Source organism: Leucopleurus acutus (genome assembly GCF_964270905.1).
Source record: "Leucopleurus acutus genome assembly, chromosome: 4".
Taxonomy (NCBI): domain Eukaryota; kingdom Metazoa; phylum Chordata; class Mammalia; order Artiodactyla; family Delphinidae; genus Leucopleurus; species Leucopleurus acutus.
The window spans coordinates 51,431,019-51,457,033 of NC_139146.1; the positions used below are offsets into that span (position 1 = coordinate 51,431,019).

General features: G+C 43.6%; 1 protein-coding gene across 2 annotated transcripts in view; it reads right to left on the minus strand.

Moving 5' to 3' along the window:
• The window catches only part of CCDC149 (coiled-coil domain containing 149), a 98,347-nt gene that overhangs the window by 59,197 nt on the left and 13,135 nt on the right, over positions 1–26,015 (minus strand). Inside the window, exons 1-2 of one of the 2 annotated variants that reach the window (XM_082838574.1) lie at positions 5,722–5,825; positions 4,226–4,264 (exon numbers count right to left, since the gene is read on the minus strand). In XM_082838574.1, the coding sequence (XP_082694700.1) occupies positions 4,226–4,263 (38 nt within the window). In that variant the 5' untranslated portion in view covers position 4,264; positions 5,722–5,825. Of the gene's footprint in view, positions 1–4,225; positions 4,265–5,721; positions 5,884–26,015 lie in introns of those variants that run through there. The other variant, XM_082838575.1, reaches the window with a different exon arrangement.

Here is a 26,015-nt window from a genome sequence, read left to right on the forward strand (position 1 = left end):
GGGCAACAAGATGCTCAATGTGGCATCTTTTCCTTTTCCAATATGTGGATCTTTTGACCCCCAGGTCCCACCTGTTACCCCAGCAGCTGGTTCTCGTTCCAGTGCCTTCCGCTTACACAAGGTACATCTGTTTTGCAGCTGGAGAGGTAAATACTTCACCTACTGTTTTGCCTTTGGGATAAACATGTGATATAAGACAGGAGACACCAGGTCAGGGTGCAAGCTTCTACCCCTGTTCCTGCTGATGAAAAAGTTAAGAAGGTAACTGTGCCTCTCCTTTCCGGTACCGGATACATGGATGCCAAAGCTGTCTGCTTCAGGCTAAATGGAAAGTTTCATTGTAACCAGTGCCTGCAAATTCAATGGTGCATTTTCTTCCCCACACTGAGCTAATGAAGAGGACATCTTAACACTCCCCCTCACTCATCCAAAAACCAACCCCATGCTTTTATAAATAAACTAACTATATGTAAATAAAATTTGAAAACATATATTTTAAACAGGTAAGATTCTTTTTCCAAATACTGGAACTATTTTCCTCCACTGCTAATCGAGATGTTTCTTCCATTACTAAGCCAGAATTCCCTCCCTGGCTTTGGGCTATATTTTTCTCTCCATTGCACTGCTTACCATTTAACATCCTATATATTTTAATCATTTTGTTGATTGTCTGCTCATAGCATCCCTACTAGAATTAAGGTGACTATATTATTTATCATCCAAACCAAGACACTTTGGAGAGTACAGGGAGCACTAATACAGATTATGCCAGGACAAGAGGTAAAAATGGCAACGATCCTGAGTAAATGGAAGGTCTGGTCGCCCGAGCTACAAGGCGAGTTCTAAGCATGAGCTCTGAGTGGACTGCACGACTTTGAACTCTGGCTCCACCAATCACTTACGGTATTTCCCTTGGGTAATTTACTTGACCATCATGGGTCTAAATTTCCTCATTTGTCTGATGGCAATCATTATAATAACCGCCGACTCCCATGGTTGTGGGGGAATCAAATGGGATCATCCTCATTGCAATGCTGGGCACAGGGTCTGACAGACTGCAAGAGTGAGCACTCAGAAACGCTGGCTGCCGTCGTTATTACCTATCATTCCAAGACTCTCTCAAGAAGGCATGTACAGCAGATGGTTAACACATGGTCTACCCAGCACCCCGTCAACATGACAACAGTAGAAGCAGCCTTGTATCTACAGGATGCCTGGCCATGCCCAGCTGACTCGAACGGACCCCTGGCCTGAGCCTGGCCTAGGCGAGCTCTCCCCTGGGATTCAGGGAGCAGCTTCTTCCTACAGGTCAAAGACGTGGGGTCTGTAGCCCTCACGTGACCAGCAGCCACGTTTCCTATTCTACAGAGAAAGCAGGTCCAGAAAAAGAAACGACAGCTGACACAGAGAATGCTGAGGGCAGAGGAGAGAGCTGGGGGCACCTGAGTCCAGGTGGTAGCTGGCCCTGAGGCCTGGCTGCATTTCTGCTTACCCAACCCTTTTGAGGTCCTATGAGCCAGGAACTTCTTCTTTGGCCCAAGCTATTTCAAGCTGCCAAGGGTAGCCAAAAGGGTCCTGACAACAGCACGTTAATATATGATTGATTAAAAAAGAAACGGATGATAAGGAAGAGAAGATGATAAATATTTATTGACGCTCACCCGGGGCCAGGCACTGTGCTAAGGACTCTACTTGCGTACGTTATCTCATTTGTTGCTCACAGCCACACTATGGGGTGGGTACCATATTTATTCCCACTTTGTAGATGTGAAAGCTGAGTCTCAGACACCCAAAGGAATCTTCCCAAGGCCACACAATTAGTTTGGCGGGTGTCATTGCTGGCTCCTTAAGCCCTTCTATCCCAGGTGATTAATCTAAGCCAATTAATGTATAGTACCCTCCCAGTGCATGTTAGTAGACCAGGAATGGGAGTACGTCCTACAATGGCCCAATGAAACTGGAGGGAAGGACTCACATTCCATGGCTGGGTTTCCTGCCTTTCCTGCTCCGAGGAAAGCTGATGTTAAGTTCAAAAGGAAGCTGACGTTAAAATCGGCATAACCGTAGAGTGGTCAGATAAAATATAGGATGCCCAGCTCAATGTGAATTTCAGATAAATAATCAATAATGTTTTAGCATAAGTATGTCGCGAATATTGCATGGTACATACTCTTATACTAAAAAAGTATTCATTGTCTATCTGAAATTCAGATTCACCTGGGTATCCTGTATTTCTCTTTGCTAAGTGTGGTAGAGAGGAGAGAATGAGTACATGATGACAGTACAGCATCTGAGACCTCCACTACCTCTCAACTTGTGGTTATGCAAGGGCATCGATTCCTTTATTGATTCAGCAGTTTAGAATTTCTGTCACTTGCACCCCAGCCCGTCCTATGTCATCCACCCCAGGCAGGAAGAATGCAGAGCAAGCTTACACCACCACACTAAACCCTAAAGGGACAGAAACCAAATGCCATATTAAAAGCTACAAAGCCAGCGCTTAGGACATCGAACTTGTTTTGTTTGTTTGTTTTTTAGAGCTGTAAGAATGCAGCTTGACAGACTTACTGGAATTCATCAGATTCTCTTCAGTCAATGTAAATTTTTTATTATAAAGTCACGGAACGTGAATCCACTTACACTGTAAAACTCCTTCATGAATACTAACAAACTCTAAAATCGCAGCAAAGATGACGGCTCGTAGCCACCAAAAACACAGAAACAAAAACATTAGCAATTCCACATTAAGGATCCCAATTTTTAAACATTTATGCTAACTTTCCGTGTCATTTTGTTTAGGAAAAAAAAAAACAAAACATCAATTAGCTCCATAGAAAATTTTGACTTTAAATCAAACCTGGAGCATTACAAAATAATCAAATAAAATAGGAAAGGAGTGCGGGAGTGAGCAGAACTGAATGACTGAAAGGATAGCCATAGGACTGAGTTGTTATTTAAGGGTGAACGTCGTGTGTGTGTGTGTGTGTGTGTGTGTGTGTGTGCGCGCGCGCGCGTGCATATGTGTGCATGCGTGTCTACTGTTTATTCAGCATCAAAAATCACAAGGTAATGAATCCAAGGAGTCTATATGCTGTGCCAGGTATATGATCGATGAACAAAAATAGGATGTTGTCTTAGCCTTTACAGCTATGAAGACAGCAAACAATTCCTGCGTCCTTATTTTCATCCACCAGTTCTGAAGTCCTGTCCTGATGCAGAGCATTTCCCATAACATGGTACACACAGCACTAACATCACCATCATCCAGGCTCCCCTCAAGCCCATAAAAGGCTGTAAGTCAGGGTATGTCAGTACAGAACAATTGTAAAGTTGAGGAAAGTGTTAAAAGGCAATATATCTATATATATGCATGCAACCGGATTAAAAAATTTGATGTACGATATTCCTGGACATAATGCTATAAAAGTATTAACTGCCCCTATATTGATCTATACATTTAACAAAACCCCAATCAAAATACCAATAGGGATGGGTTTGGGGGGGGGAATCAGAGGAGGACTTGATAAAATATTTGTCAGTTATATCTAAAAAAAGAAACAAGAAACATCTGAAAAGAAAGAGAAAAGGGAAGGAGAATAGCCCAAACAGGTATTATTACAAGTATTATAAACAAAAAACAGAACAATGTGGTACAAACAGGACAATACAGGAAGCTCAATGGAACAGAACAGAAAGTCCAGAAAGACACACAGACACACAGACACACACACGGATTTGTCCATTGCTAAAAGTGGGCCTCCAAAATCCGTGGGGAAAATGGATACTCAATAAATGATGTTGGTTACCATTTAGGAGAAAAGAACATAAATGGCTTATGAGTTTTAGTGAGATGGCTTTTAAAAGTCTGAAGCGGCAGGAGCTGAATAGCAGAAGGGCATCCATCCACAGAACAGTAAGCTAAAGTCCTCTAGCAGTGTGCTCTCAACTTGTGGTTTTCTAAAAGGAGTCCCAACAAGAAAGGGAGCACAGTCAACTGGTGTGCCCTCTTCCACTCTGTTAGACTTCACTGCGTTTCCTTCGCCCAGTCCTTAGGCCCTCTCTGTAGGCAGTATTTCTCTAGCACCCACTCCCCCCAGTAATACAAAATGATTCTGGGAAGTTAGAAGATTTCTCTATACATTTTGGGATTCCCTAATCCCCCAGTTGTTGAAAGGCATCAATACGAACATTCTGAGAGTTGTCAAAGATCAGGAATAAGTCTTACCTGTTTCCTCTTTTCAGGGGGGAGTGATGGATCTCCATCCTACAAAGAAACCAGTGTTACATTTTATTTTTTAAAAATTAGATGCGTGTAGATTCAAGAAATTGAACCAAACTATGAACTAAATTCAGACCCTCCCCTCTCCTGCCCCCTGCAACCAACAATGTGCTGAACCAAACTCAAATATACTTTAAAAATTTTAAACTATAAACTGAACCAGAGTCATTTTGGGAAAACCTCTAAGGAATCACTTCCAATTAGGACCAATCTGTATATTTTCTAAACCTATGTGAGCCCAATAAATAAACTGGATTGATCAAAATTACTTTTGAGCAGAGCCTAAACAGAAATAGTATTTCATTTGGTTTGAGTTGAGCTCCTCTTTTAAATAGATCCTGAGGAACAGTAATGGACACATACTTGAGTTTTCTCTATGGGCAGAACAATTTGGGGGGTGGGGATAGGATATGCTCAAAATAAAAGAAAATTAACTGAGAACTTCTAGTCCTATCAGACTTTTTGTCTTAAAAGGATTCAATTCCTCTCCCTCGTGTGCCATCTGGGAATACATAAATATGTCAGGTGAACGATAAATGCTCAGGAAATAGTACTTCTCTATCTGATGCTGTCCACATACGAGTCAACATTATTTTAACCTCAGGAATCTTTCTACTGTACTTCTGTGTTCCAGGACAGTTCAATGACCCCAGCACAGACGGTTAAACGTAAGCAATAGTGTCAGCACTTAAAAAAGAGATGGCATCAGTGAGAAAGAACTAAGTGAGAATGCAAAATAGCGCTATGCAGTTGGTATCCTCCATTTCAGTAACATTTGCATCCTTAAAAATCCTGCCATATGAAAACTAGAGAAAATCTAATTGCCCAGGAAAGGGAAAGGTTTAAAAATTATGGAAATATTACTATGCACTGTTTTAAAAAGTGAGTTAAATCTGTATATATGGCCTAGAGAGATGTCCAAAATAAAGTGCTGAGCGAAAAGAGCAAGTTTTAGAACAACATTTATATAAAGCTGTCCAATAGAACTCTCTGCAATGAGGGACATGTCCTGCAGCTAACTGTCCAATATAGCAGCCACCATGGAAATGTTCTATATCAACACAGTCCCATACGGTAGCCACCAGCCCCCCATGGCGATTGAGGGCATGAGATGCGATAAGTGAGACCGTGTTCAATTTTATTTAATTCTAATTAATTCAAAATGAAATTTAAATAACCACATGCAGCTAGTGGCTTCTGTATTAGTGCAGATTTATAACACAAATCCTCTTTTAAGAAAAAAAACACCTCCATACAGTTTTAAGTAAATAGGCACACACAGACACATTCAGATATGCGTGTAAGATCACGGGCGTCGGAGCAATTATCCGGAAGCATGTACTTATCAACTAGCAAGTGGGACTGGATCGTGGAATAAGTAGGGTGATGACTTTCACGTCTTAATTTTTCCACTTTGGAACTCTTCGTGCCGTAATACGTACAATCAGCTCACGGTACTTCTTCTTCAGGGACTGGTGGCGCTCTCGAAGCTGATTGGCCATGAGTTTGTACTGGTCCCTTTCCTGCTGGCATGTGTCCAGCTCCTTGGAAAGGATCAGCAGGGCTTCCTTCTTACTCTCCAGCTTTCTTTTACACACCAGGTACTGCAGAACAAACACAGGCAGGCGACTGCTCAGAACCGTCAACAGGCCTCCCTCCTCTCACCTGCGCTGGGGTTCACACACCCTGCAGAGTCGGTTTTGTTGCCTTTTTTGTTTTAAGAGATTGTATACCCAGAATCATTTGTCAGTCAATGACATGTGAGCCTAAAGGCTGCTACTGCACCCGACATAGTCCCCTCATGACAGAACCAAAACCTTGGACATTCATGAACTTTGGCCAACTGAGACAGGAAAAATAATTGATAAATAAGTTAGAAAGCAGAATCCTTTTTGACAATTACACAGATAGCTAAACAAATAGATAGTTGGACCCAAAATTTTATTTAAAAAAGGATTTAGATATCCAGGTAAGATGATGTAAAGTTCTATTAAAATTTTACCAAATGATATAACATGGAAAGATTTAATAAAAATTGTATATACTACTAAGAATTATCTCTTGGGAGCAAAATTATTTGCATTTTTTTTATCCTTTATACTATTCTGTGTTTTCTAAATGTTATAGAACACACCTATATGGCTTCTATAATCAAAAAAAGTACCAAAAATGTAATGAAAGCTAATTTAATTGAACCATAAATTACTGCAATAGATTGTACCTGCCCATGCAACCCAGCAGACATATTCTCACCTGAGAATTTTTGTTCAATAAATTCGGTCAGAGGTGTGCACCTTCTCCTATGATTCCAATGCAGACACCCACCACCCAGAGACCAATTTTATGAGCTAAGTATTTTACTCACACTTTGAATTATCCCCCCCAAAGTTGGGTGTATCTTGCTGGAATTCTTCCTCAGAGTTGTGGGATATCTTCGTTCCTCCATCTCCCCACTCCCCACACTGCGACCGACCCTCACCTGACAATCACCCACCACCCGGACCAGTGTGAGCCCGACTGGGATTCTGTCCTTTTATTGGATCTATAGTACCATCTGGTGTTATTCACATATGTGAAATGTGGAACTTAAATACCTTTTGAATTTGCCCCGTAAAAGACCAAATTCAGAGCATTCACGAAAACAATTTATAGTTTCATTATACACTCTGACACGAGCACTTTGTCATTACGGATACTCACACAAAGCAGAGACAGGATCAGTACTCCCATACCATTTGAGTCAATGCTCTTTCATGGACAAAAAGCATTACTCATATATAGTGCTTGCTTGGAACTGAGTTTGTTAAGTTCAATTTCAAATAAATGAAAGGGGAAAAAGAGAGTTTTGTGCATTAGCACATTTTTTTTCCTTAAAAATAAAAAAAGTAATTGCTTAGCTTCAAAAACAAAGGGGAAAGAAAAGCCATTCTGAGACGGATTTGAGTTCTAAGAGAGGACACTTCCACCTTGGATGAATCTTATTCCTGGCAGTAATGAGGCTGGAATCCTGCCTTAAAACATCCTGGATTTTAACACTTTGACATCGTCTTCGTGGAGGCAAACGGTTCTGTTGCCACAGCGATTTCTCAAGAGTAAAATCCCCAACGAGTAAATATCAGAGGAGAGTAGCCCAAAAACCTGAACTGCAATGTCCTAAGGGAGGTATTGAGATTTCCCAGGAAAAAATACCATTTACACACAGTTTAACAGAGCTGCCCTTGTGCCTTCAGTTCTTTGCCTGTGATCAGCGGCCTCGGTTGGCAGTGCTATTGGCATTGGTGGCACAAAAACAGTCACCTTTGTCCCTTCAATGTATCAGATCCAAATCTAAGGCCTCAAAAATATTCCGTGTCTTCCAACTTTGGGGAAGAAAATCGCAATAGTGTGGAGGCATTGTACAGGACAGCAGGCAAGATTAGAATCACATCCAGTCTACTGAAGGGGACCAGGTAAGGGTCACCACTTATGGGCAAAGTAGAATTCGGGTTCCCTGACCTTGAACTGCAATCTCTTACGGTCCAAGAGAGAAGCCGTTTCTCTCCCAAGGCATGGTCCAAACAGGGCCTTGGAAGCTGCTTAAAGGGCAGTAATAGGCCTCCATTCCCTCTGGGTCTAAGACACCTGGCAGATGAACAGGCACAGAGTCCTCTGCTAAGATCCAGTGACCTGGGATTTGAGGAGTGACATCACTGCTCTCCGGATCTCCTTAGGGCATGAAAACAGGACAATTATAAGCTCCATCAAAGGGTAAGAAACTGATTCTGTGTAGAAGATGAAGCCACACCAAGAAAAGGGCGGGCTTTAGAAAGCCACTGCTGGACTGTTCTTTCTTTTGCTTAGTGTGGTCTAGAACAGCGAATTTCAAAAATGTTATTCTACGTCATTTATTTTGATCAGCAGAACAAACCTTAGACTGAAGCCTCATTTATAAACAGCTCAAAGGGGCGCTGCTCTGGCTGAAGATGGGACACCTCCCCTGTAGTCCTGCCACCCTCGCGTGGCAGCATCCACAAGGAGCCCTGCTCTACGTCACCCTGGGATGCTTGTGAAAATGCAGATTCCTGGGTCCCAGCTCAGACTACTCACCCTCAGCTCACCCCCATACTGCCTGAATCATGAATCTCTGGTGGCTGGCTCAGAAATCTGCAGTTAGCACATGGCACAGGTGATTCTTACTCCATCTATACTTTGAAAACCCAAGCCCTGGAGGCCTCCAGCTTCATGGTGTCTCAAAAGTTAGAAACAATTAAAATAGTCTGGAGGGACTGGTAGGCCAGCGGCAGCTCAGGAGCTCAGGGCAAGGCTCCGTCTCAGGGTCATTCCAGGGTTGTCGGAGCCACCTTTTATAGCACAGGGGGGTCTGAACAAGTACAAGCACAGACTACATTTTACCATCTGGCCAAAGAGTCTAAACATGCAGAGTCTCATTAAAATATCAATAGCAACTCTGGGATGTGTATGGGGGGGGGGGGCAGTGGGAGTGTTACCAGAGAATGGGATGGAATTTCTTGTTATTATTCTAAAATGGTGACAGTTTAGTCCCTGTGGTGGCAACTGCTAAATTGTCCCATTTTCTATCCCTCCAATTGGAAACAAACAAGCAAAAGCCTGGAAAGAGAGAAAAAGGTGTTGAAGATCCTTTTCCGCTGGCAGCTCCGGACAACCAGCAAATGCATGGACTCGGCCTCTGCCTTAGAAGGGACCGGAAATAGAAGAGAAAGCGAGACAAGCCAAGTCACTGCGCTTGGGACGTGTCCGCTTCTAAAGGAGGATGAGTAAGTGTAGACGATGGAGGGGGTGGACAGCAGAAAATCATCAGGCAGAGTCCGGAGGCCTCTGTCCAGATATAAGTCTACCAAGGGGCTAATCATGAACCGTTGGGACCCTGGGAAAGCCACAGAACGCAAGGAACAAAACAAAGTCACACTGCCTGGGCCTCAGTTTCCACACTTGGAAAATGAGTGGGGTTCCCAGAGTGCCCTCCAACTTGAAGAACCCATGATTTTAACATCCCATCCAATATCACTGGGGTGCTGGGGAGAACGCTGCGGGGAGGGGCTCCAGGCCAGGAGGTATGACTCACTTCAAGCACCTAGAAGTTGCTTCCTCTGCCTTGTCTAGGGCAGAGCCAGCTCAATGATTTCCAAATATCACCTGCAGCAGTGGCAGTTCCAGAATCTCCAGACAGCTGCGGCTTCAGGGCAGCCACCTGGTTGGAAAGGGTGCTGGGGCTGAAGCTGTGTTTGCAATAACAATTTACAATAGCGTGAGAAAAGGCTAAATGTCTGAGTGGTCAACATTAGTGCCCCTCTCCAGTATTTCTAGTTCTCCTTTCCTTGCAGGTGCTCGGAAGGACTATCCTTCCCCATTGCTTTGCAGTAAGGCAGAGCCGTGTATCTTGCTTTATCCAATAGAGAGGGACTGTAAGGAACATGAGTCACTTTCAGGGTAGAAGCTCTCAAGAGTCAAGGTATGAACTACCAGCAGAACCTGGATCATGGAACCGGCACAGCAGACAACTGCCCTGAAGAGTCATTTGGGTCCACAGAGAAATTTGTGTGATCCAGAAATAAACTTTTGTACTTTTAAGGTACAAAGATTTTGGGGGTGTTTGTTATCAGAGCATAACTTAGCCCATCCTGACTAACACAGTCCATAGCAAAGTGTAAGGGTAGGAAGGCTGATAGAGATCATATCTGCCCCTGCTCTGTGCTTCTGTTGAGTTACCACAATGATGAAGAGGAATAACATTATCACCATTATTATTACTATTAATAACAAAAATGAAAGTTGTACGGCAAATGCTTTCCATGTATAATCTCCTTTAATCCTCACAAAACCATAATGGGGTTACTGTGTTATTATCATGTACATTTTCTAAATGAGAAGGTGAGACTGAAAGAGTTTACGTAATACGCCAAGGGTTTGGCAGAGCTAGAATTCGAGCCCAGGGTTTTGTACAGCCAAGCCTGTGGAACCCCAATTCCTGACAAACCAAGCACTCAGTGAAAAGACAACCAGAGTATTCATGGAATTGGTTACTACATCTAGTTGGTATTTTCAGCATAGGGAAGTTAAGAAAAGGGAATTTTAAATATGGCTACTTTTTATACCTTGAATCTCTTGACCCACCCCCTTCTAAAACTAGAAGCAAGGCCTGAAGAAAGAAGGAAAAAATAAACAAAGAATCCACGAGCATCTCTCCCCTCTGCTCCTCCTGAGGGAGCCAAGTAGAGGCCACAAGGTTTCCATCCACTTAAATGACATGGGATAAAACTAGAGGCTGTTTTCTCAAAAGTGGCTTGGTCCTAACAATTTTCTATAAGCTGTAGTTGCTCTCAATCATTCATTCAACAAATATTTTCTGGGTGCCTTCTATGTGTTAGGCACTGAGCCAAGCATTTGGTCTCCTAAAGGGATAGATGGTCCTGGGGATTTTGAAATGGAAAAACATGACACTTGGATAACAAAATATAACTTCCACGATTCCTTATGGGTTTTTCTGAAACCCCCGAAGTTTTGAAAACTGAAAATGTGTTCGCATCCCGTTAGTGACCTCAGCCTATGTGAGGGTTTTTACTGTATTTATGCCACTGATTGTGAATATTCATACATTTGCTGAAGACAAATCAATGTGTTTGATTTCCAGCTGCTGCCCAGAACTCTACTGGGGTTGATACACGATATACAGGACACTTATTACATTTCCTTTCAGACACCAAAACTCCTGCCTCTAAAACATATCTGGGGCCCAAGGATTTCAGATATGGAACCTGCCTATTATTTGAAAGTCACCCTTGCAAATCTCTGTATAGTCTCAAAGACATACTGGTGACTAAAATCAAATCTTTCTCAAGCAGCAATTGTCCAAAACCTAAGAATTTATTAGATTTTGACTTCCTCATGTAGGCCAGGAAAAACCAAAAGTGTGTTATATGCAGTAAATGTTCAAGCTGCCACAGTGCTTACGTGCCTATTCCCATCACCTCACAATGCCTTTATTCTTGAGAATTAGCATGAATGCTGGAGTGGAAAAAAAAACCTCCCAGATAACCCAAGTGACTTGCCCAATTGCAAAGAACAAGGTTCCCAGCTGCCAGCATCTTCCATAATAGTGTCTTCCAAATTGTGGGTCACGATACATTAGTCTGGGTAGTGAAATCAATTCAGTTGCAACCCTCATTTTCTTTAAAAAATAAAGAACAGAAAATAGCGTGAATCCCATGCAGTAAAGGTAAGCATTGCTTCCTGAAACTTTTCTTTTTGCATATGTGTATACGAATAAACATACATATATGTATGTTTTCACACATTTATGGTGGACTGCCATTTTAGAAGTTTGGAAATGACTCTTCTATAATAAGCCACTCTGCACATTTATTCATTCATTCATTCAACAAACAGTTAGTAAAAGGCACCACGAGAGGCAAGAGGGGGGCTGGGGGGTAGGTATTGGGCAGGAAAGAAAAGCTACACAGAGGAGCTGACGCTTGAAATGAGTTTTGAGAGATGAGTAGGTATAAAAGGCACCCGAATAAAAGCCATTATGTAATAGAAATAATTAACCAGTTCTTTGGGATTGAAGCACAATTCTGATTAATTAATACCTGCTCTGCCCACCTTACTGAGATTACCATGAGCTTGAAATTCAACGTACTATGCTAAAATCTGGCTTTGGAAATGTTCTCAAAATTAAAGGCATTATTTTTACAGCAGTTAAAACTTACAAAACATTTTCCCAAAGACTCTCTCGTTCGATGGCCAACACTATATGACAAGTGTGACAAAAATTGCTTTTCCCATTTTACAGACAAGATAGCTGAGATTGTCTTTCCCAGAGTCAAAAAGCTAACAACTGTCAGCTCAAACTAGGGCTGTTAACTACAAATTCCAGGCTGTTTTTAGTATTCTATATTGGTACCAATTAAATTATTAGCAATTCCACAAATTACCTCTCTTGGGTCAAACTATATTTTTAACAAGACACTCTAGGAGATAATTGCGTAACTGAAAGCAATGCATTTTAATTCATAGCATTTTGAGACCCTGTTTGGAAGACAGGCAGCCCTCCTGGGGCCTTTTCAATCATATTCCATGGGGAGCGGCTGAGGAGATACAGGCCACCTAGAGTCCTGCTCAGTGGTCAGCCAACTCCATGTCCCAAGTGCTCTGGCTAGCCGAGTGTCGGCTGATGGGCAGTTCACCACACTGGGGTCTTCATCAGCTGAATCACGGGCATGAGACACTTTATTTTTCAAAGAGCACTTGAACTCATAATTGTCTAAGTTGTGACTCAGGCCCTAGCCCTCTTGGCTAACTCGAATTCTACCCCTGCCCAGCCCTGCAACAATGTGATCTCATATGGTCCAATGACTTTCACTCTCATCTCTGTGCTGATTTCACCCAAACTGATATCACAGCTCAGACCTCTCATCTGTACCTCAATGTGTAACTCTATCTGAACATCTCAGAGGCATCTTAAACTGAACGCTTGATATTCCCTCGGACCTGCCCCGCCCCGAAACTTCCCTCTTGGTAAATAAGTGGTACAAACCATATCTGGTTTTCCATGAAAACCTTGGAAGCATCCTTGCCTCTTCTCTTTCTTTGCCAGCCCTCATTTAATTCATCAGCAAATCCTATGGGCACTACCTTCATAAGACATATTGAATTCGAATACTTCTCACCCACTTCTACCACTGTCACCCTCCTTCAAGCCACCATTATCTCCTGACTGGACTGTGGCCTTAGCCTCCTATTTCTACCTCCTGCTTCTACCCACCTACAGTCTATTTTCCAAGTAGTGACGAGAAAGATGCTTTTCAAATGATGGCAACATGTGGTAGCTCAAAATCCCCCATGGCCTCCCATCACCTTTAAAGCAAAATCCAAAGTCCTTCCACCCTCCCTTGCTCACTGCTCTCCACCCTCACTAGCCTCCTTGCTAGCTTGGACCACATCAAGCCAATTCCAACCTCAGGACCTTTGCACTTCCCTCTGCTTAGATTGTGTGGCTTCCTCCCTGGATTCGTTCAAATCTCTGTTGTCATGTCTCCTTCTCAGGAAGCTCTGCCACCACGCAGACTCTCAATCCCCTTATACTGTGTTACCTTCCTTCACAGCACTTATTACTTGACCTTGAGTTACATAACTAATTATTGATTTACTTTCAACATGTCCCGCTCCATGGCAGCAAGAATTGTGCTGTTTCATCCCAGATCCCCAGTGCTGAAAACAGCACATAGTGCATAGCTGGTGAATGAGAAAATTCAATCTTACTACATCTTCCACATACCTGTGACACACGTGGTATGGTACCCACTTTACAGATTCTCAAACTCACAGCTAGTGAAGACCTCAGGAATGATCTAAGTCAGGCCCCTCATTCTACAGGTGAGGAAACTGGGACTCAGAATGGTGAACTGACTTATCCAAGGCTGGCTAGTAGGCCCCAGAGTTAAAACCTAAACTGGGGACTCTTCTCATTCCAAGTTCAGCACAATTTTCACATTACCAAGTTGAGGTACACATTCCTGGCTGGGGAGACATAAATGTCTATAAACTTACAATGGTACCTGGTACTTTTTTATAGTCATAATGATTATTACAATAAAATAGATAATAATAGATGATAGTAAGGGGCCAAATGATCATTCATGAAGACTTACTAACTATAGTATGTTAAGTTCTATAAAGAGATGAAAACAAAGCTCCCAGAACACAGAGAAAAGGAGTTTAGAGTAATGGTTGGGAGCATGGCAGAAAGAGCTGGAATGCCTGAGTTCAAATCTTGGCTTTGCCACTCACTAGCTGTCAATTACTTAGCCTCTCCATGCCTCAGTTTCCCCATTTATTAAATGGGTATAATTACAGTATCTTCACAGGGCAGATGTGAGAATGAAAAGAATTTGCATATGTAAAACATTTAAACTAGTAAGTGCTGTATCCACATTCATCATTGTTACTACTATTTCTATCACGAGGCAAGTGATCATAGCCTGGCAAAGAAGGTACTCAAAGAGTTGGAGCAAGATGTGAACATTCGAAATGGATTCCGAAGAATAGGCAGAAGGATGTGTTTTGTTTGGGGATAGACGGAGTTGTGACAGGTAGTGGTGATGAGAAAACAATACTGCTGGCAGGGAAAGAGCCACAGCGAAGCACAAAGGTGAGAAGCAGGAAGACATATTGTCAGAACAGCAAGCAACGAGCAACGCGCTGGGCTGGCTTCGGTGGAGGGGTGGGAATAAAAGCTGTGTGAGATAAAGCCAGAAGGAGAGATAGATGGTGGCTGGGTCAGAAAGGGCCTGGAAGTGTTGCTGAGCAGTACAGATTTTATTCTGTCAGCAAGCAGGAGCCCCGAGGGTTTCTGAAGAAGGGAGTGACACTAAGAATCCTTTTAGGAAGACAGTTTCATCCTGACACCATGTGGTGTAAATTATCTTGGACTATACAGCTTGGGTAGAATTGGTTGCCAAGCTCACAAGGGGAGGGAAAGGATTTGAGGTTCAGGGTCCCCTGTGTAGACACAACTCTGGATCCTGCGTTTTGATCCAAACTCTCGGGCCTACAAAGAACGCACCGGCTTTGCTGTTTCTTAATGCGGGGCCTGCTATCACCTTGTCTAATGCAATACGGATAGGCAGGGTGCTGCCCAGGCAACCAGATGCACTCATGGGTTTAGCCTCAGCCTCAGCAGCTGGCATCAGAATCACATCAGTGGGCGAGTGGGTGCCCAACCACACTCCAAAGGGCTGAGCTGAACAGGCAAGTGCAGCACTTTGTGGTCACTCGGGTGGGACCAAGGGATACACGCTGGGTTCTCCTTAGGCCTCCATTTTTGCTCTACAGTTAAGGTATAATTCAGCTTGTCAAGTTCATGTGTAGTGTACAGACCAGGGATACTTGCACTCTTCTCTCCCCCGGAAAAGGAGGGTTTGTTTTCAGGAGAGGGGAGGGAGAAAACAAATTAGTGTCTTTTTGAATGTCTTCTATGTGCTAGACACTGTTAGGAGTAATAATAGTGAGAAGACGACCTTTATTTTATTAGAAGAATAAGTGGGGCAGCCTCTATTTAGTGAACATTACTATTTTCCAAATTGTGCCAGATGCTCTATGTGAAACATCCTATTTAACCCTGTGAAATGGGTTGTTTGATTAGCCCCATTTTGAGCTGAGGACACTGAAGCTCTCAAAGAGGTCAATTTATCCTTCATCATGAAGGTAATCAGTAGCCGAGCAGACTGTTCTCTGCATGTATCTGTTAGGATCCTTCAGTTGTAGGCAACAGTAACTCACACTCTCTCGTAGGAACATGTTGGAAGGATCCTGGAACTCACAGAATGGGCAGGAAGACAGAGAAGTAGACCTAGAAACAGGTAGGCACTGAGGTGACCCTGGAGGCAGGACCAGGAACCACCAGGTCTCAGTGCCAGAAAGCTTGGGTTAGAGGCTACTGAATGGGGTAAAGATGAACTCCGTTATGTTTCAGATTCCTTGTCTCTCTGCTCAAGTGTTTCTCCAACTGGCCTAATGCTGATCACGTGCCATCCTTTGCCTGGGGGACAGGACACCCAGACTGTATCCCTCCAACCTGTCCCTCCAGATTATACCCAGTGGTAATACCATCCAAACTGGGGTGCTGTTGAGAAAGACAGATGAACGCTGGGAAGTGAGAAAACAGCAAATGTTCACCACGATAACCTAGTGTTGGGCTGCTCCCCACAGGCCCATAAGACCAAAGAAAGAACCCGGAGTCAGCAACAGAGACATCAGTGGTTTAATGGATGCAGGAGCTCACACATCTGAAGCAAGGTCCTGGAGCGACACCCTGTGCGCAGCAGCTGGCAGGCAGGACTTGGCGGCAGGCTTCGCTCCAAGGGGGAAGGGGGAGATTGCCAGTTACAGGGGGAACTGATGTCAGGTTGGCTCATCGGTTACCAGGGAAACCAGCAGAGGAGCACATCCCTCACCACTCCTTTGATAAGAACAATCACTGGCTGGGACCTGGGGCAAGTGTGTAGGAAGGTCAGTCCTACGAGGAGGGTGTAGGTGAAGCAGGCACTGGCTGGGCAGGGGATGCACAGGGAGCAAGAGAACAGCCATCTTGAGTGGCCTGACCATACTCCTAGGTAGATCCAGCCTACTGAGCTTATTTCTCAACCTTGCTAAGGTTCCCCTTCCAGTGCTTCATGCATAAAGGGTGGAAAAGAAATGGTGGGCATTTAGGAAAGTCCTTGGTGGCCCGGTGGTTAGGACTCGGCACTCTGACTGCCGAGGGCCCGGGTTCAATTCCTGGTCAGGGAACTAAGATCCTACAAGCCTCGTGGCGAGCAAAAAAAAAAAAAAATGGTGAGCATTTAATAGCAAGTTTTAGTTGAACTAACCTCTGAGCCTCTACTCATCATACACAGAAACACAGATACAGTGGTGAAGTTTACATGGCTCCAGTGGGGTATATACACCTACCAATTGGAGAAAGGAAAAAAAAGAAGACACTACCAAGTACAATGGGTAATCAGTGAAACATGAATGGAATAAACTTGGTAAAATAATGCCCAGTTTTTGGCATGTATACTAGATATCATGAAATGTTTTCATTATCTTCTCAAAAACAGATCTCTTTTGAATTGCATTTCAATTATATTTTTAAAGCAGAGCTTATAGCTCATTTGTCGATGTTAATTCATGCCCACGTGCAAACACCTGAAGGTAGCCTTCTCAAGAACCCAAACCCACTGTTTTCACCACTGAGTGGCTTTTATCTACCCATTTACTGTTATCTGCAATAAAGCAAGTCATAATTGCTACAAGGAAGATCATAATAATTAAAGGACTATCTGACATACTACATTACTATTTGGATGGCTTTACAACCAGATAACGGCTGAGAGAGATGAAGGTAGCCTGGGCATCAGGGAGGGGACCTCTCCGCCAAGTGACCCTCTCTGTCAAACAATGACTCAGGGTCCTTGGCGGCTTTTACTGATGGGATCAGGCTAGCTCTCATTAACTGCTGCAAGAACATGGCTTGCTAATCCAGAAAGGCTTCTCCACGTGACAATAAACACATGTGGCTGAAGGGTTCATGTTCAGGAATAATTTAGAAACTTCTCAACAGCACACTCACTTTTACTCTGAGAGGTGTTTCCTCCCCTGGTCCCCCTCTGCTTTCTACTGTTACTTTCCTCTTCCTACCCTACCCTCTCTCCCCCATTCAGGGATAGCTCCTCCCCCATCCACTAAGTAGCGCTAGGTAAACAGTATTCAACAATCAACAGACCTGCTCCAACCTCAAAAAGCTACTCCCTCCATTCCTGGAACCCCTACTCTGTGCTGCTCAGTGAACGCTAGCTGGGACCATCATTTGTCTGCCTACCTGTCTAGTCCAGGTACCAGTCCCTTTGAAAACCATAACTGGGACCTGCCACTCTTCTTTAAAAATATCTCCATTAAGGAGAGTGGCAAACAAAAGCCCTTCAATGTCTGGCTGACTTTTCCCGCCCACTATGTTTCTATCAAGGCCCACTTACTGCTACCCCAAACTCGCTCTCCCTAACCTCTCTCTTTTCTTGTCAGCTCCTGGACCCAGCTCACAAGCCCCTGACTGGGAAGCCCTCTGCCATCCCCAGGCAGAGTAAGAGCTGGCGGCCACACGGCATTCTGGGTACACCTTGATTAGAGTGTCACACGCTGCATCACTGTCACCTGCCCACCCACCTGCCTCCCCACAGACTGAGGTCTCTTTGCAACCAGAGTCCAACTCATTCACCTTTGCATCTCCAAAGCCAAGCACAGCTCCTGACCCAGAGTGAATACCCACACGATATCTGAGAAATAAATGAATTTCAGTTTCCATGAAGCTGAAAAATATTTATATACATATTATCTATAAATTTATTTATAGATATTTATAATATATATTTTTAGCAAGATAGCCATCAATTTTTATTGAGCTTAAATCTCTAAATTCCATTTTAGCACCATGTTTGGGGGAAAAACGTCCAGTTTTATATAAACTCGATGTGTATGGAGAGGGCACAGGATAGCTCCTATAGAATTAGCAAAATGGTGTTTGTATTTAACCTCATTTTTATCACTTCAAATGAGCACTTCCCTACATCATCTGGGCATATACTCCATTCACCACCTTTATTGTTTGAAGTCTTGCAGAATCACTGCTCTAGATAGAATATAGAACTGTGACCTGCAGATACACGTGTGTATACTTATAACTCCACCAGACCAAGTTTGGGCATCTACAGCGTACGTGCCATTTGGGGCCTACCATACGCTGATGTCCACTTGGCTGAAGTCCTCCAGCTGCGGCGATCCCAGCCACGCACCGCTAACCCACTGGTGCCTTCGTGTGAGTCTTTCCTGTCCATGCCTATCTCCTGTCTCCAATTGTACAGCTCCCTGAGTAGTCCACAGCCTTCTTCTAAATCTGCATTCGCTTCTGTGATTTTTAGATAACATTTCAGCAATTTCAAGTTTGTAACCTAATGATTCTAATGCTCTTCTCTAAGAAGGCTTTTTTTCTTTTTTTTTTTTTATGATTTACCTTTCTCAGAGTCACCACGGCAGTTTCCCCTCTCTGGTATTACTTTCGACAGGCAAACTTTGATTATTTGAATGCCCCAGGGGAGGTGCTGAAATTTAAGTTAAGTGAGATTTCAGGTAATTGGAAGAGTTTATAATGTGAACCACTGTAGCTGGGGGGTATGTAAAATTCACTGACAGTCTTGGTTAACTGCAGTTTTGAGTAAGAAGGTTTGCCTGAATATCTATTTCAATCCTTCCACTCCTGTTATTTCTCCTTTCCTCCCTCTACCCATCTCACTCTCCAAAGAGTGTATTCTTATTCTTTTCAGGCCGATAAAGCTGAGAAAAAAGCAAGGGAAGAAGGTTGGGTTTCCTTATAGTTGGCTGTACGTGGGCTAGGAAACCCCTTCCCATTTGCTGAAGAGAGCATACGTTTTTAAAAATCATCCCTTGCCTGGAGTGAATTTGCTCTCTCCCCTGTGCTAGGCTGATCCGACCTTGCCTTGGGCCGAGATGCTGAGGGTGGAGCGTGCAACTCTGGTTCGTTTCAGAGACTGGGTGTTCAGGATGGAGCACAAAAACTACCTGTGCATCTGAGGCTCTCCCTTTTCCATCCAGGTTGCCAAGAGCCTGGGATATGCTGCATGAAGGTGACAGCCCACGTCACCAACCCCCACATATGCAGTGACCCATTATAACATATAACAGTCACATATGGAATGTAATGATAGATTCGCTGGTTACGTCATTATATGATAATAATTCGATTCAGTTGCAGAGGGCTCCCCCTGTGGGCTGGGTGGCAGCAAAAAGCCAGCAAAGCTTGGACAACACTTTGGTCAAACTGCCTGTCAAAACTGTAAAAATGCTGTGGCTCCACTTCCCCTTGTCTCAAAAAAGAAATCATAAAAAACCCTAACATTCCCCAATAAGGCGCCGCCTTGTATATCTATCAGCTCTTAACCTCTCAGCTCTGCCCCGAAACACCAGGAGCAGAGGGGCCTGTGGCCATGTCTTCACTTTATATATGAGGTGCTGAGAGGACTAACTGGTGGCATTTGCAGAACCAGAATTGATTCCTGGACCATCCTTTAACAAGAGGGAATTCGGGAGATACAGAGACAAAGGAGCCATTAATAGAAGCAACATGGCACGTGGGATTTAGAACTGAAATGTGGGTTTCACTGCCATCACCTACCACTGGGCCATGGGAAGCCCCGCACCCACTCTGCGCTTCAGTTTCCTCTTTTATAAATGATGATATCAATAACCACCATCATTTATGGAAGCTACTCAGTGCCCAGAGATGATTCATCATTTCACATATATAAATCATTAATCCTTATCACAACTCCAAAAGGTAGATGTCATTACCCCCTTTTACACATACAGAATCTGAGGCTCTAAGAGGTTTAAAAAAAAGGCGTGCAGCCTGTAAGTGACAAAGGTGGGATTTGAACACAGGTCTGCCCCATGTCCTTTCTGTTGCAGTGCACTGCCTCTCTTACAGAAGAGTCTAAGGATTTTATAAGGCAATGCATGTTAAAAAGAAAAAAAAGCACTCAATAAAGTCTAAAGGCATCAATCTTATTATCACAGTATCAAAAGAATCAAGAGAACTGTGTCTGCCCTATTCAAAGAAAGAAAACAATCTCCACTCCTAAGTTTGTCAGCAGACCTCGCCTCTCTGAAAAATATTATCTCCCTGCTGGGATGAATAGTTCCATAAGAGGGCCAGAGTACTCAAGATGAAGAGTCAACTCAAGACGGTGCGTTCTGTGGGACTATTCCCTGGCTCCCTTCTCTCTGATACTTGAGTCAGGTGCAGATGCTCTAAAGCAAGGAGGTGTTCCATCCCCGTCTGCCCCAGAAGGCAGTCATCTGCAAACTAGAGATCTTGAAATCAGCCATGCAAATCCGTCACCATTTTAATTATCCAAGTAAATAGAGCTCTTACCACCATCTGCCAGGATTTCAACCAGTCGTGTTCATTAAGCTCCCCCAGCAGTTCTTTCTGGATGAGAACCGTGGAGTCATTGCTAAAGGGCCACTTGGGCCCAAATTTCCGCCTACAGGATGAAGGTGTCACCAGCTGAAGCATGTGTCTCGGAGCTGTTTTTTCCCCTCTCTACACCTTGCTCACATTTTTCTGAAAGCCGTTAATTTGCTCCTTCAAAGTAACTTCATCTTTGTTGTTCTTACTTCCTTTCCACCAACTCCAGGCAGTACTGATTAGTGAGAAATTTTCCTCCACGAGAACTGTCAGCTCAGAACTCAGCCCCACAGCAAAAAGTGAGGTGGAGCTTCATTCTGGAACACGGATGGGTGTGCGATCCTGGTGAGTCGAATCACCAGAGATCTCAGAGACCAGACTAAATTGTAAATGCTTCTTAAGGCGGGGACTCTGTCCAGGTCTGTTTCTCTGGCTGATAACTGTGCAAATGAGTTGATTATGTTAGTGAAAGGCTCCCGTGGGCGACCTGAGTTAATTATGGCTTTCAGGGAAGATGGCAAAATCCTCACTAGCTACAAATCACCAATGGACCACAAGGCAGTATTGGGTGTAATTGTACTTGCTTTCCTTGACAGTCAGTTGGTCCACCAACACCACTACTTCCGTCATCGTCGTTCCTCAGGATAGCATTTAAATGACAATAAAGTGATTACTCTTCTCCTAGTACAGAATTAAGACCTGACACTCAAAATATTCCTTGGAGAAGGACGCACAGACATCACTGATGCAGGTAATATCCAAGTTTGGGCATTTCTCTTTCACTAAAGAAAATTCAGTGATAATCACAGCATCACCACAGACAGCAGCAACAAATTGCTAATTGCTACTAAATATATGATCGGGCTGACCGCTCCAAAAGGCGACGACATTTCAGAGGCAGAGAGACCTAAAAGTATATGGAGGACAGCGGATATGCTGAGGAAGACCCTGATCTTGAGACTCAGATATGACCATGGAAGCGTCAGTCAAACACAGAGGGCAGACCCTCCTCTATCAGTGACGGTGTACCAGGCACTTTACACACATTAGCTCATTCGTCCTCACCATGAGACCCTACAAGGTAGGTACTACTATGATCCCCTATATACATATAAAGTGCTGGTCAGTAAGATGGAAGCAGAAGTGTCCTTTGGGACTTCTGGGAAGTTTCCTTAAGGGAGGGGTCCCCAACCCCTGTACCGGTCCGCACATGTTAGGAACCGGACTGCAGAGCAGGAGGTGAGTGGTGGGCGAGCAAGTGAAGCTTCATCTGCTGCTACCCATCCTCCCCCCAACCCTATCCGTGGAAAAACTGTCTTCCACGAAACCAGTCCCTGGTGCCAAAAAACGTTGGGGACTGCTGCCTTAAGGGGAGAGGTACACTCTTGCATGTCTTCCTCATCCTGAAATATATGGTCCACAAGATAGAAAACCTCACTCTTGGAATGGAGCAGTAGAGCAGAGAAATGGAAGGTGCCTGGATCCCTGACAAACCGTGAGCTGCCATATCAGCCCAAACTGTCTACCTCCAAATTTATTGTACATGTGTGTGTATGGCTGTTAGCATAACTGAGGCAATCTTGGGCCCTTAAAGTTTCTCCTGTCCTTTTGCTGACCCTACCCAGGACTGTACTGTGCAGTAAGTCACTTCTTTGTCATCAAGGGCTTTGTATTGATAGTTAATAGATATTGTTTAATAATCATTAGGACCAGGTGGCCTCTATGCTCTGTTAGTCCCCAAACAATGATGAAAACCTTCACTGACGTATTCCTTGTGCCCATGAGACTAGTTACTCATTCATGAACCTTGACTTAGAAATGCACGTCCTGTTTCCCAGCACCTAACCCAATACCCCTTTAACTATAAAACTGTCCCCATGGCCCCTACGCAGTGCAGGTGCAGCTGTGAATGCTTCCAGATCATTGTCCCCTAACTCATCCCACCCTGTGAGTAAATTACCCTATAATAAACTGATCCATTGACTGTATGGAGCTATTTGCCTCATTTTTTTTTTTTTTTGGTCTCCAGATGCCTTCTCAATTCAGTGGGCACTTTTTGTTCCCTCTGACCTTCAACAATGTGAGTGAGAAATACAGATAATTCTATCTTATTTAAACCACTGTTATTTCTATTACATTAAAATTAATCCTAAATAATATACTGATATGCCAAACAACTGATATTGAGGAAATTTCAGAAGGAAATTAATAAAGCAATCCCATTTGCAATCTCAAAATTAATAAATCTCAAAATTAATAAAATAGCTGGGAATAAATCTAAATAAGGAGGTAAAAAAAACCTGTACTGGGAAACCTGTAAGACACTGATGAAAGAAATTGAAGACAACACAAATGGATGGAAAGATAGACTATGTTCATGGATTGGAAGAATTAACACTGTTAAAATGACTATACTACCCAAAGCAATCTACAGATTCAATGTAAGCCCTACCAAAATACTAATGGCATTTTTCACAGAACTAGGACAATTCTAAAATTTGTATGGAAACACAAAAGACCCTGAATAGCCAAAACAATCTTGAGAAAGAACAAAGGTGATTTCAAACTATAGTACAAAGCTACATCATCAAAACTATATGGTACTGGCACAAAAACAGACACATAGGTCAATGGAACAGAACAGACAGCTCAGAAATGAACCTACACTTATATGGGCAGTTAATCTATAATAAAGGAGGCAAGAATTTACAATGGAGAAAAGACAGCCTGTTCAATAAATGGTGTTGGGGAAACTGGACAACTACATGCAAAAGAATCAAACTGGACTACTTCCTCTCACCATATGCAAAATAAATTCAAAATGGATTAAAGACTTAAGTATAAGACCTGAAACCACAACACTTCTAGAAGAAAACATAGGCAGTACTCACTCTTGGAATGGAGTGATAGAGTAGAGAGACAGAAGGTGCCTGGATCCCTGACAAATGGTGAGCCCCCATTTCACATATCTATATTTTCCAAATCTGGCATGGAGGGGTGCAGTGAACTCAAGATTACTTGGATATTTAAAGTTACATCCACCACGACTCAAGGTTTTATCATCTCTAGGCATCAATAATACCTTCAGCCACTCAGTTTTCTTCCCCAACCTTTCCTCGTTCACAGATTCAGGCCATCAAGGGCAGGGGCTCGCTGCTGCGATGAGGACACTCTGTGATGGGGGTGAACAGGCAGGGGTGGAAGGCTGGAGTCCCTCACTTCCACGGAGCCAGTGCTTGGACAGGGCTGGGTCACCTGGCACACCTGCCTTCCACCCACAGCACAGAGGTGGTGTCCTGCCCGTCCTTCGGGATGTGGTTACGACTGCAGGTCTCCTGACACCACTTTTGCTCAACTTCCAACTGAAATTGAAGTCATGGCAGGAGTCTGGAACCAGACCCAAAAAGCCTCTTTTTCAGCTCAGGTTTTTAGGTTTAGAGCTAGGTCAGCTGACGTGAGTGTACAGAGGGTCTGAACCCAAGGCTCTCAGAGGGAAAACCTTCTAACCTTCAAGTTTAAAAGCTTAGCTCCACACACTTGCTTCTTTTTGAGTGACCATAAAAAAGGACTCTGAATTTCTGAATATTTCATAAACACTCTGAATTTCCATCTCTTCATCTATAAAGACCCTACCCCCTGCTCATGCTAACTGGTAAAGTAGTTATAAGACATTGATTAGGGAATACAGAGGAGGGTGACAACATCGTGTTGCATTTTGTACCCCAACTTTTAGCAGAGTGCCTGGGACATAGTTAATCCTCTTAAATATCAGTGGAGGGAAGGCAGCTGTAAGGAATTATTTTTATTTGTTACAGCTCATGATGAGAAGATGGCCATAGGGACCAAAAAAAAAATAATCGCACACTTTCTTTGCATGAGAGTCAACCGTGGGTGGCAAATAACCTTGGAACAAACTTAAATTCTAGTCCAGAGCAGAGTTAAAGGCTGGCATCTGTTCAGACACACTATAGTACAGGTCAGAGTCCAATACAGAAAGTAGCTCTTTATAACCAAATGATTTCCCACCCGCAGCTTCTGCCTGACTCTTTTCAAGCAATATATCTGATAGAATAAAATTCCAGTTTGAAAGAAAGGAAGGAAAAGAAGGGAAGGTGGGAGGGAGAGTGGGAAGGACTTGACTTCTAGTAAATTCATAAATCCCTTAGAGCTTATTAAAAGGAGATTTGACTTAACTACCTTTAAAAGATCACAATCTATATTTTGAGAGTCAGAAGGCCTGTAAGATCAAATGGAGATAAGGGGACTTGGGGGAGAAAAAGAGATAAGAATATTGTTCTGACCAAAAAAAAAAAAAGATGTCCTTGTTTTAATTCAGCAGTTTTTCAATTCAAGTATTAGCTGAGAATCCAGTGGGGTTGTCATCTCTTTTACGTTTGTTCATTACATGCAGCACATTGTTCTGGGCACAGTGGGAAATTAAAAAAATGAATGTACCCATCCTGCGTTGAGTAACTCCAGGCTGGAGGCAAGACATACATAAATAATTCCAATGTGAGGCAACCCGGCAGACGCTGGTCACAGAGGTGTGTCTAGACGCTTGGGATTGCAGAAGGCAAGAGACCTTTCCGTTGGGGGTCAAGGTGGTCATGACGAAAGCTTGAAAGAAGGGTGAGGAGAAGTGAGAGAACAAGAGTTCCTGGCAGAGGGCACAGCCTGAGCAAAGGTCAGGTGCACGGAAACACAGGCTTCCAGCAAAGACCCCCAAAGTGGTTCTGTTTGCCAGGAATACGGGACATGTGAAAAGGAGAAACGCAAAATAAGGCTGGAATGTTTGGTTTGGATGAAAGTAAGAAAGGCCTTAAATGACAGTGGAGTCCGAGCCAAAGGCAGAGCCAATAGGGCCGTGGAGGGCTTTGAGCGAGGAAGGTCAGGATCACGGTCCTGCTTCCAGACCCTTGACCAGGCAGGGATGGACTGGAAGGAAAGGCAGAAAGAGATGCAGGAGGCAGGGAGGCTGATGAGGAGGCACCTGCAAGAATCCAGGGTGGGGAGCTGACTGCTGGTTCTTTGTGAGCGAGTGCTGGGTCTCGGGCACCGAAATCGGCTGAATACGAGGCTTATTCAAAACCCCAACAAATGAGGAAGGTAAAGTGGTCAGCAGGAGACTGGACTGAGGGAGAGTGAGAAGGGTGCAAAGTCACAAGGTGAATAAGGTGAGCGCAGAAGAGGGCATGGGAT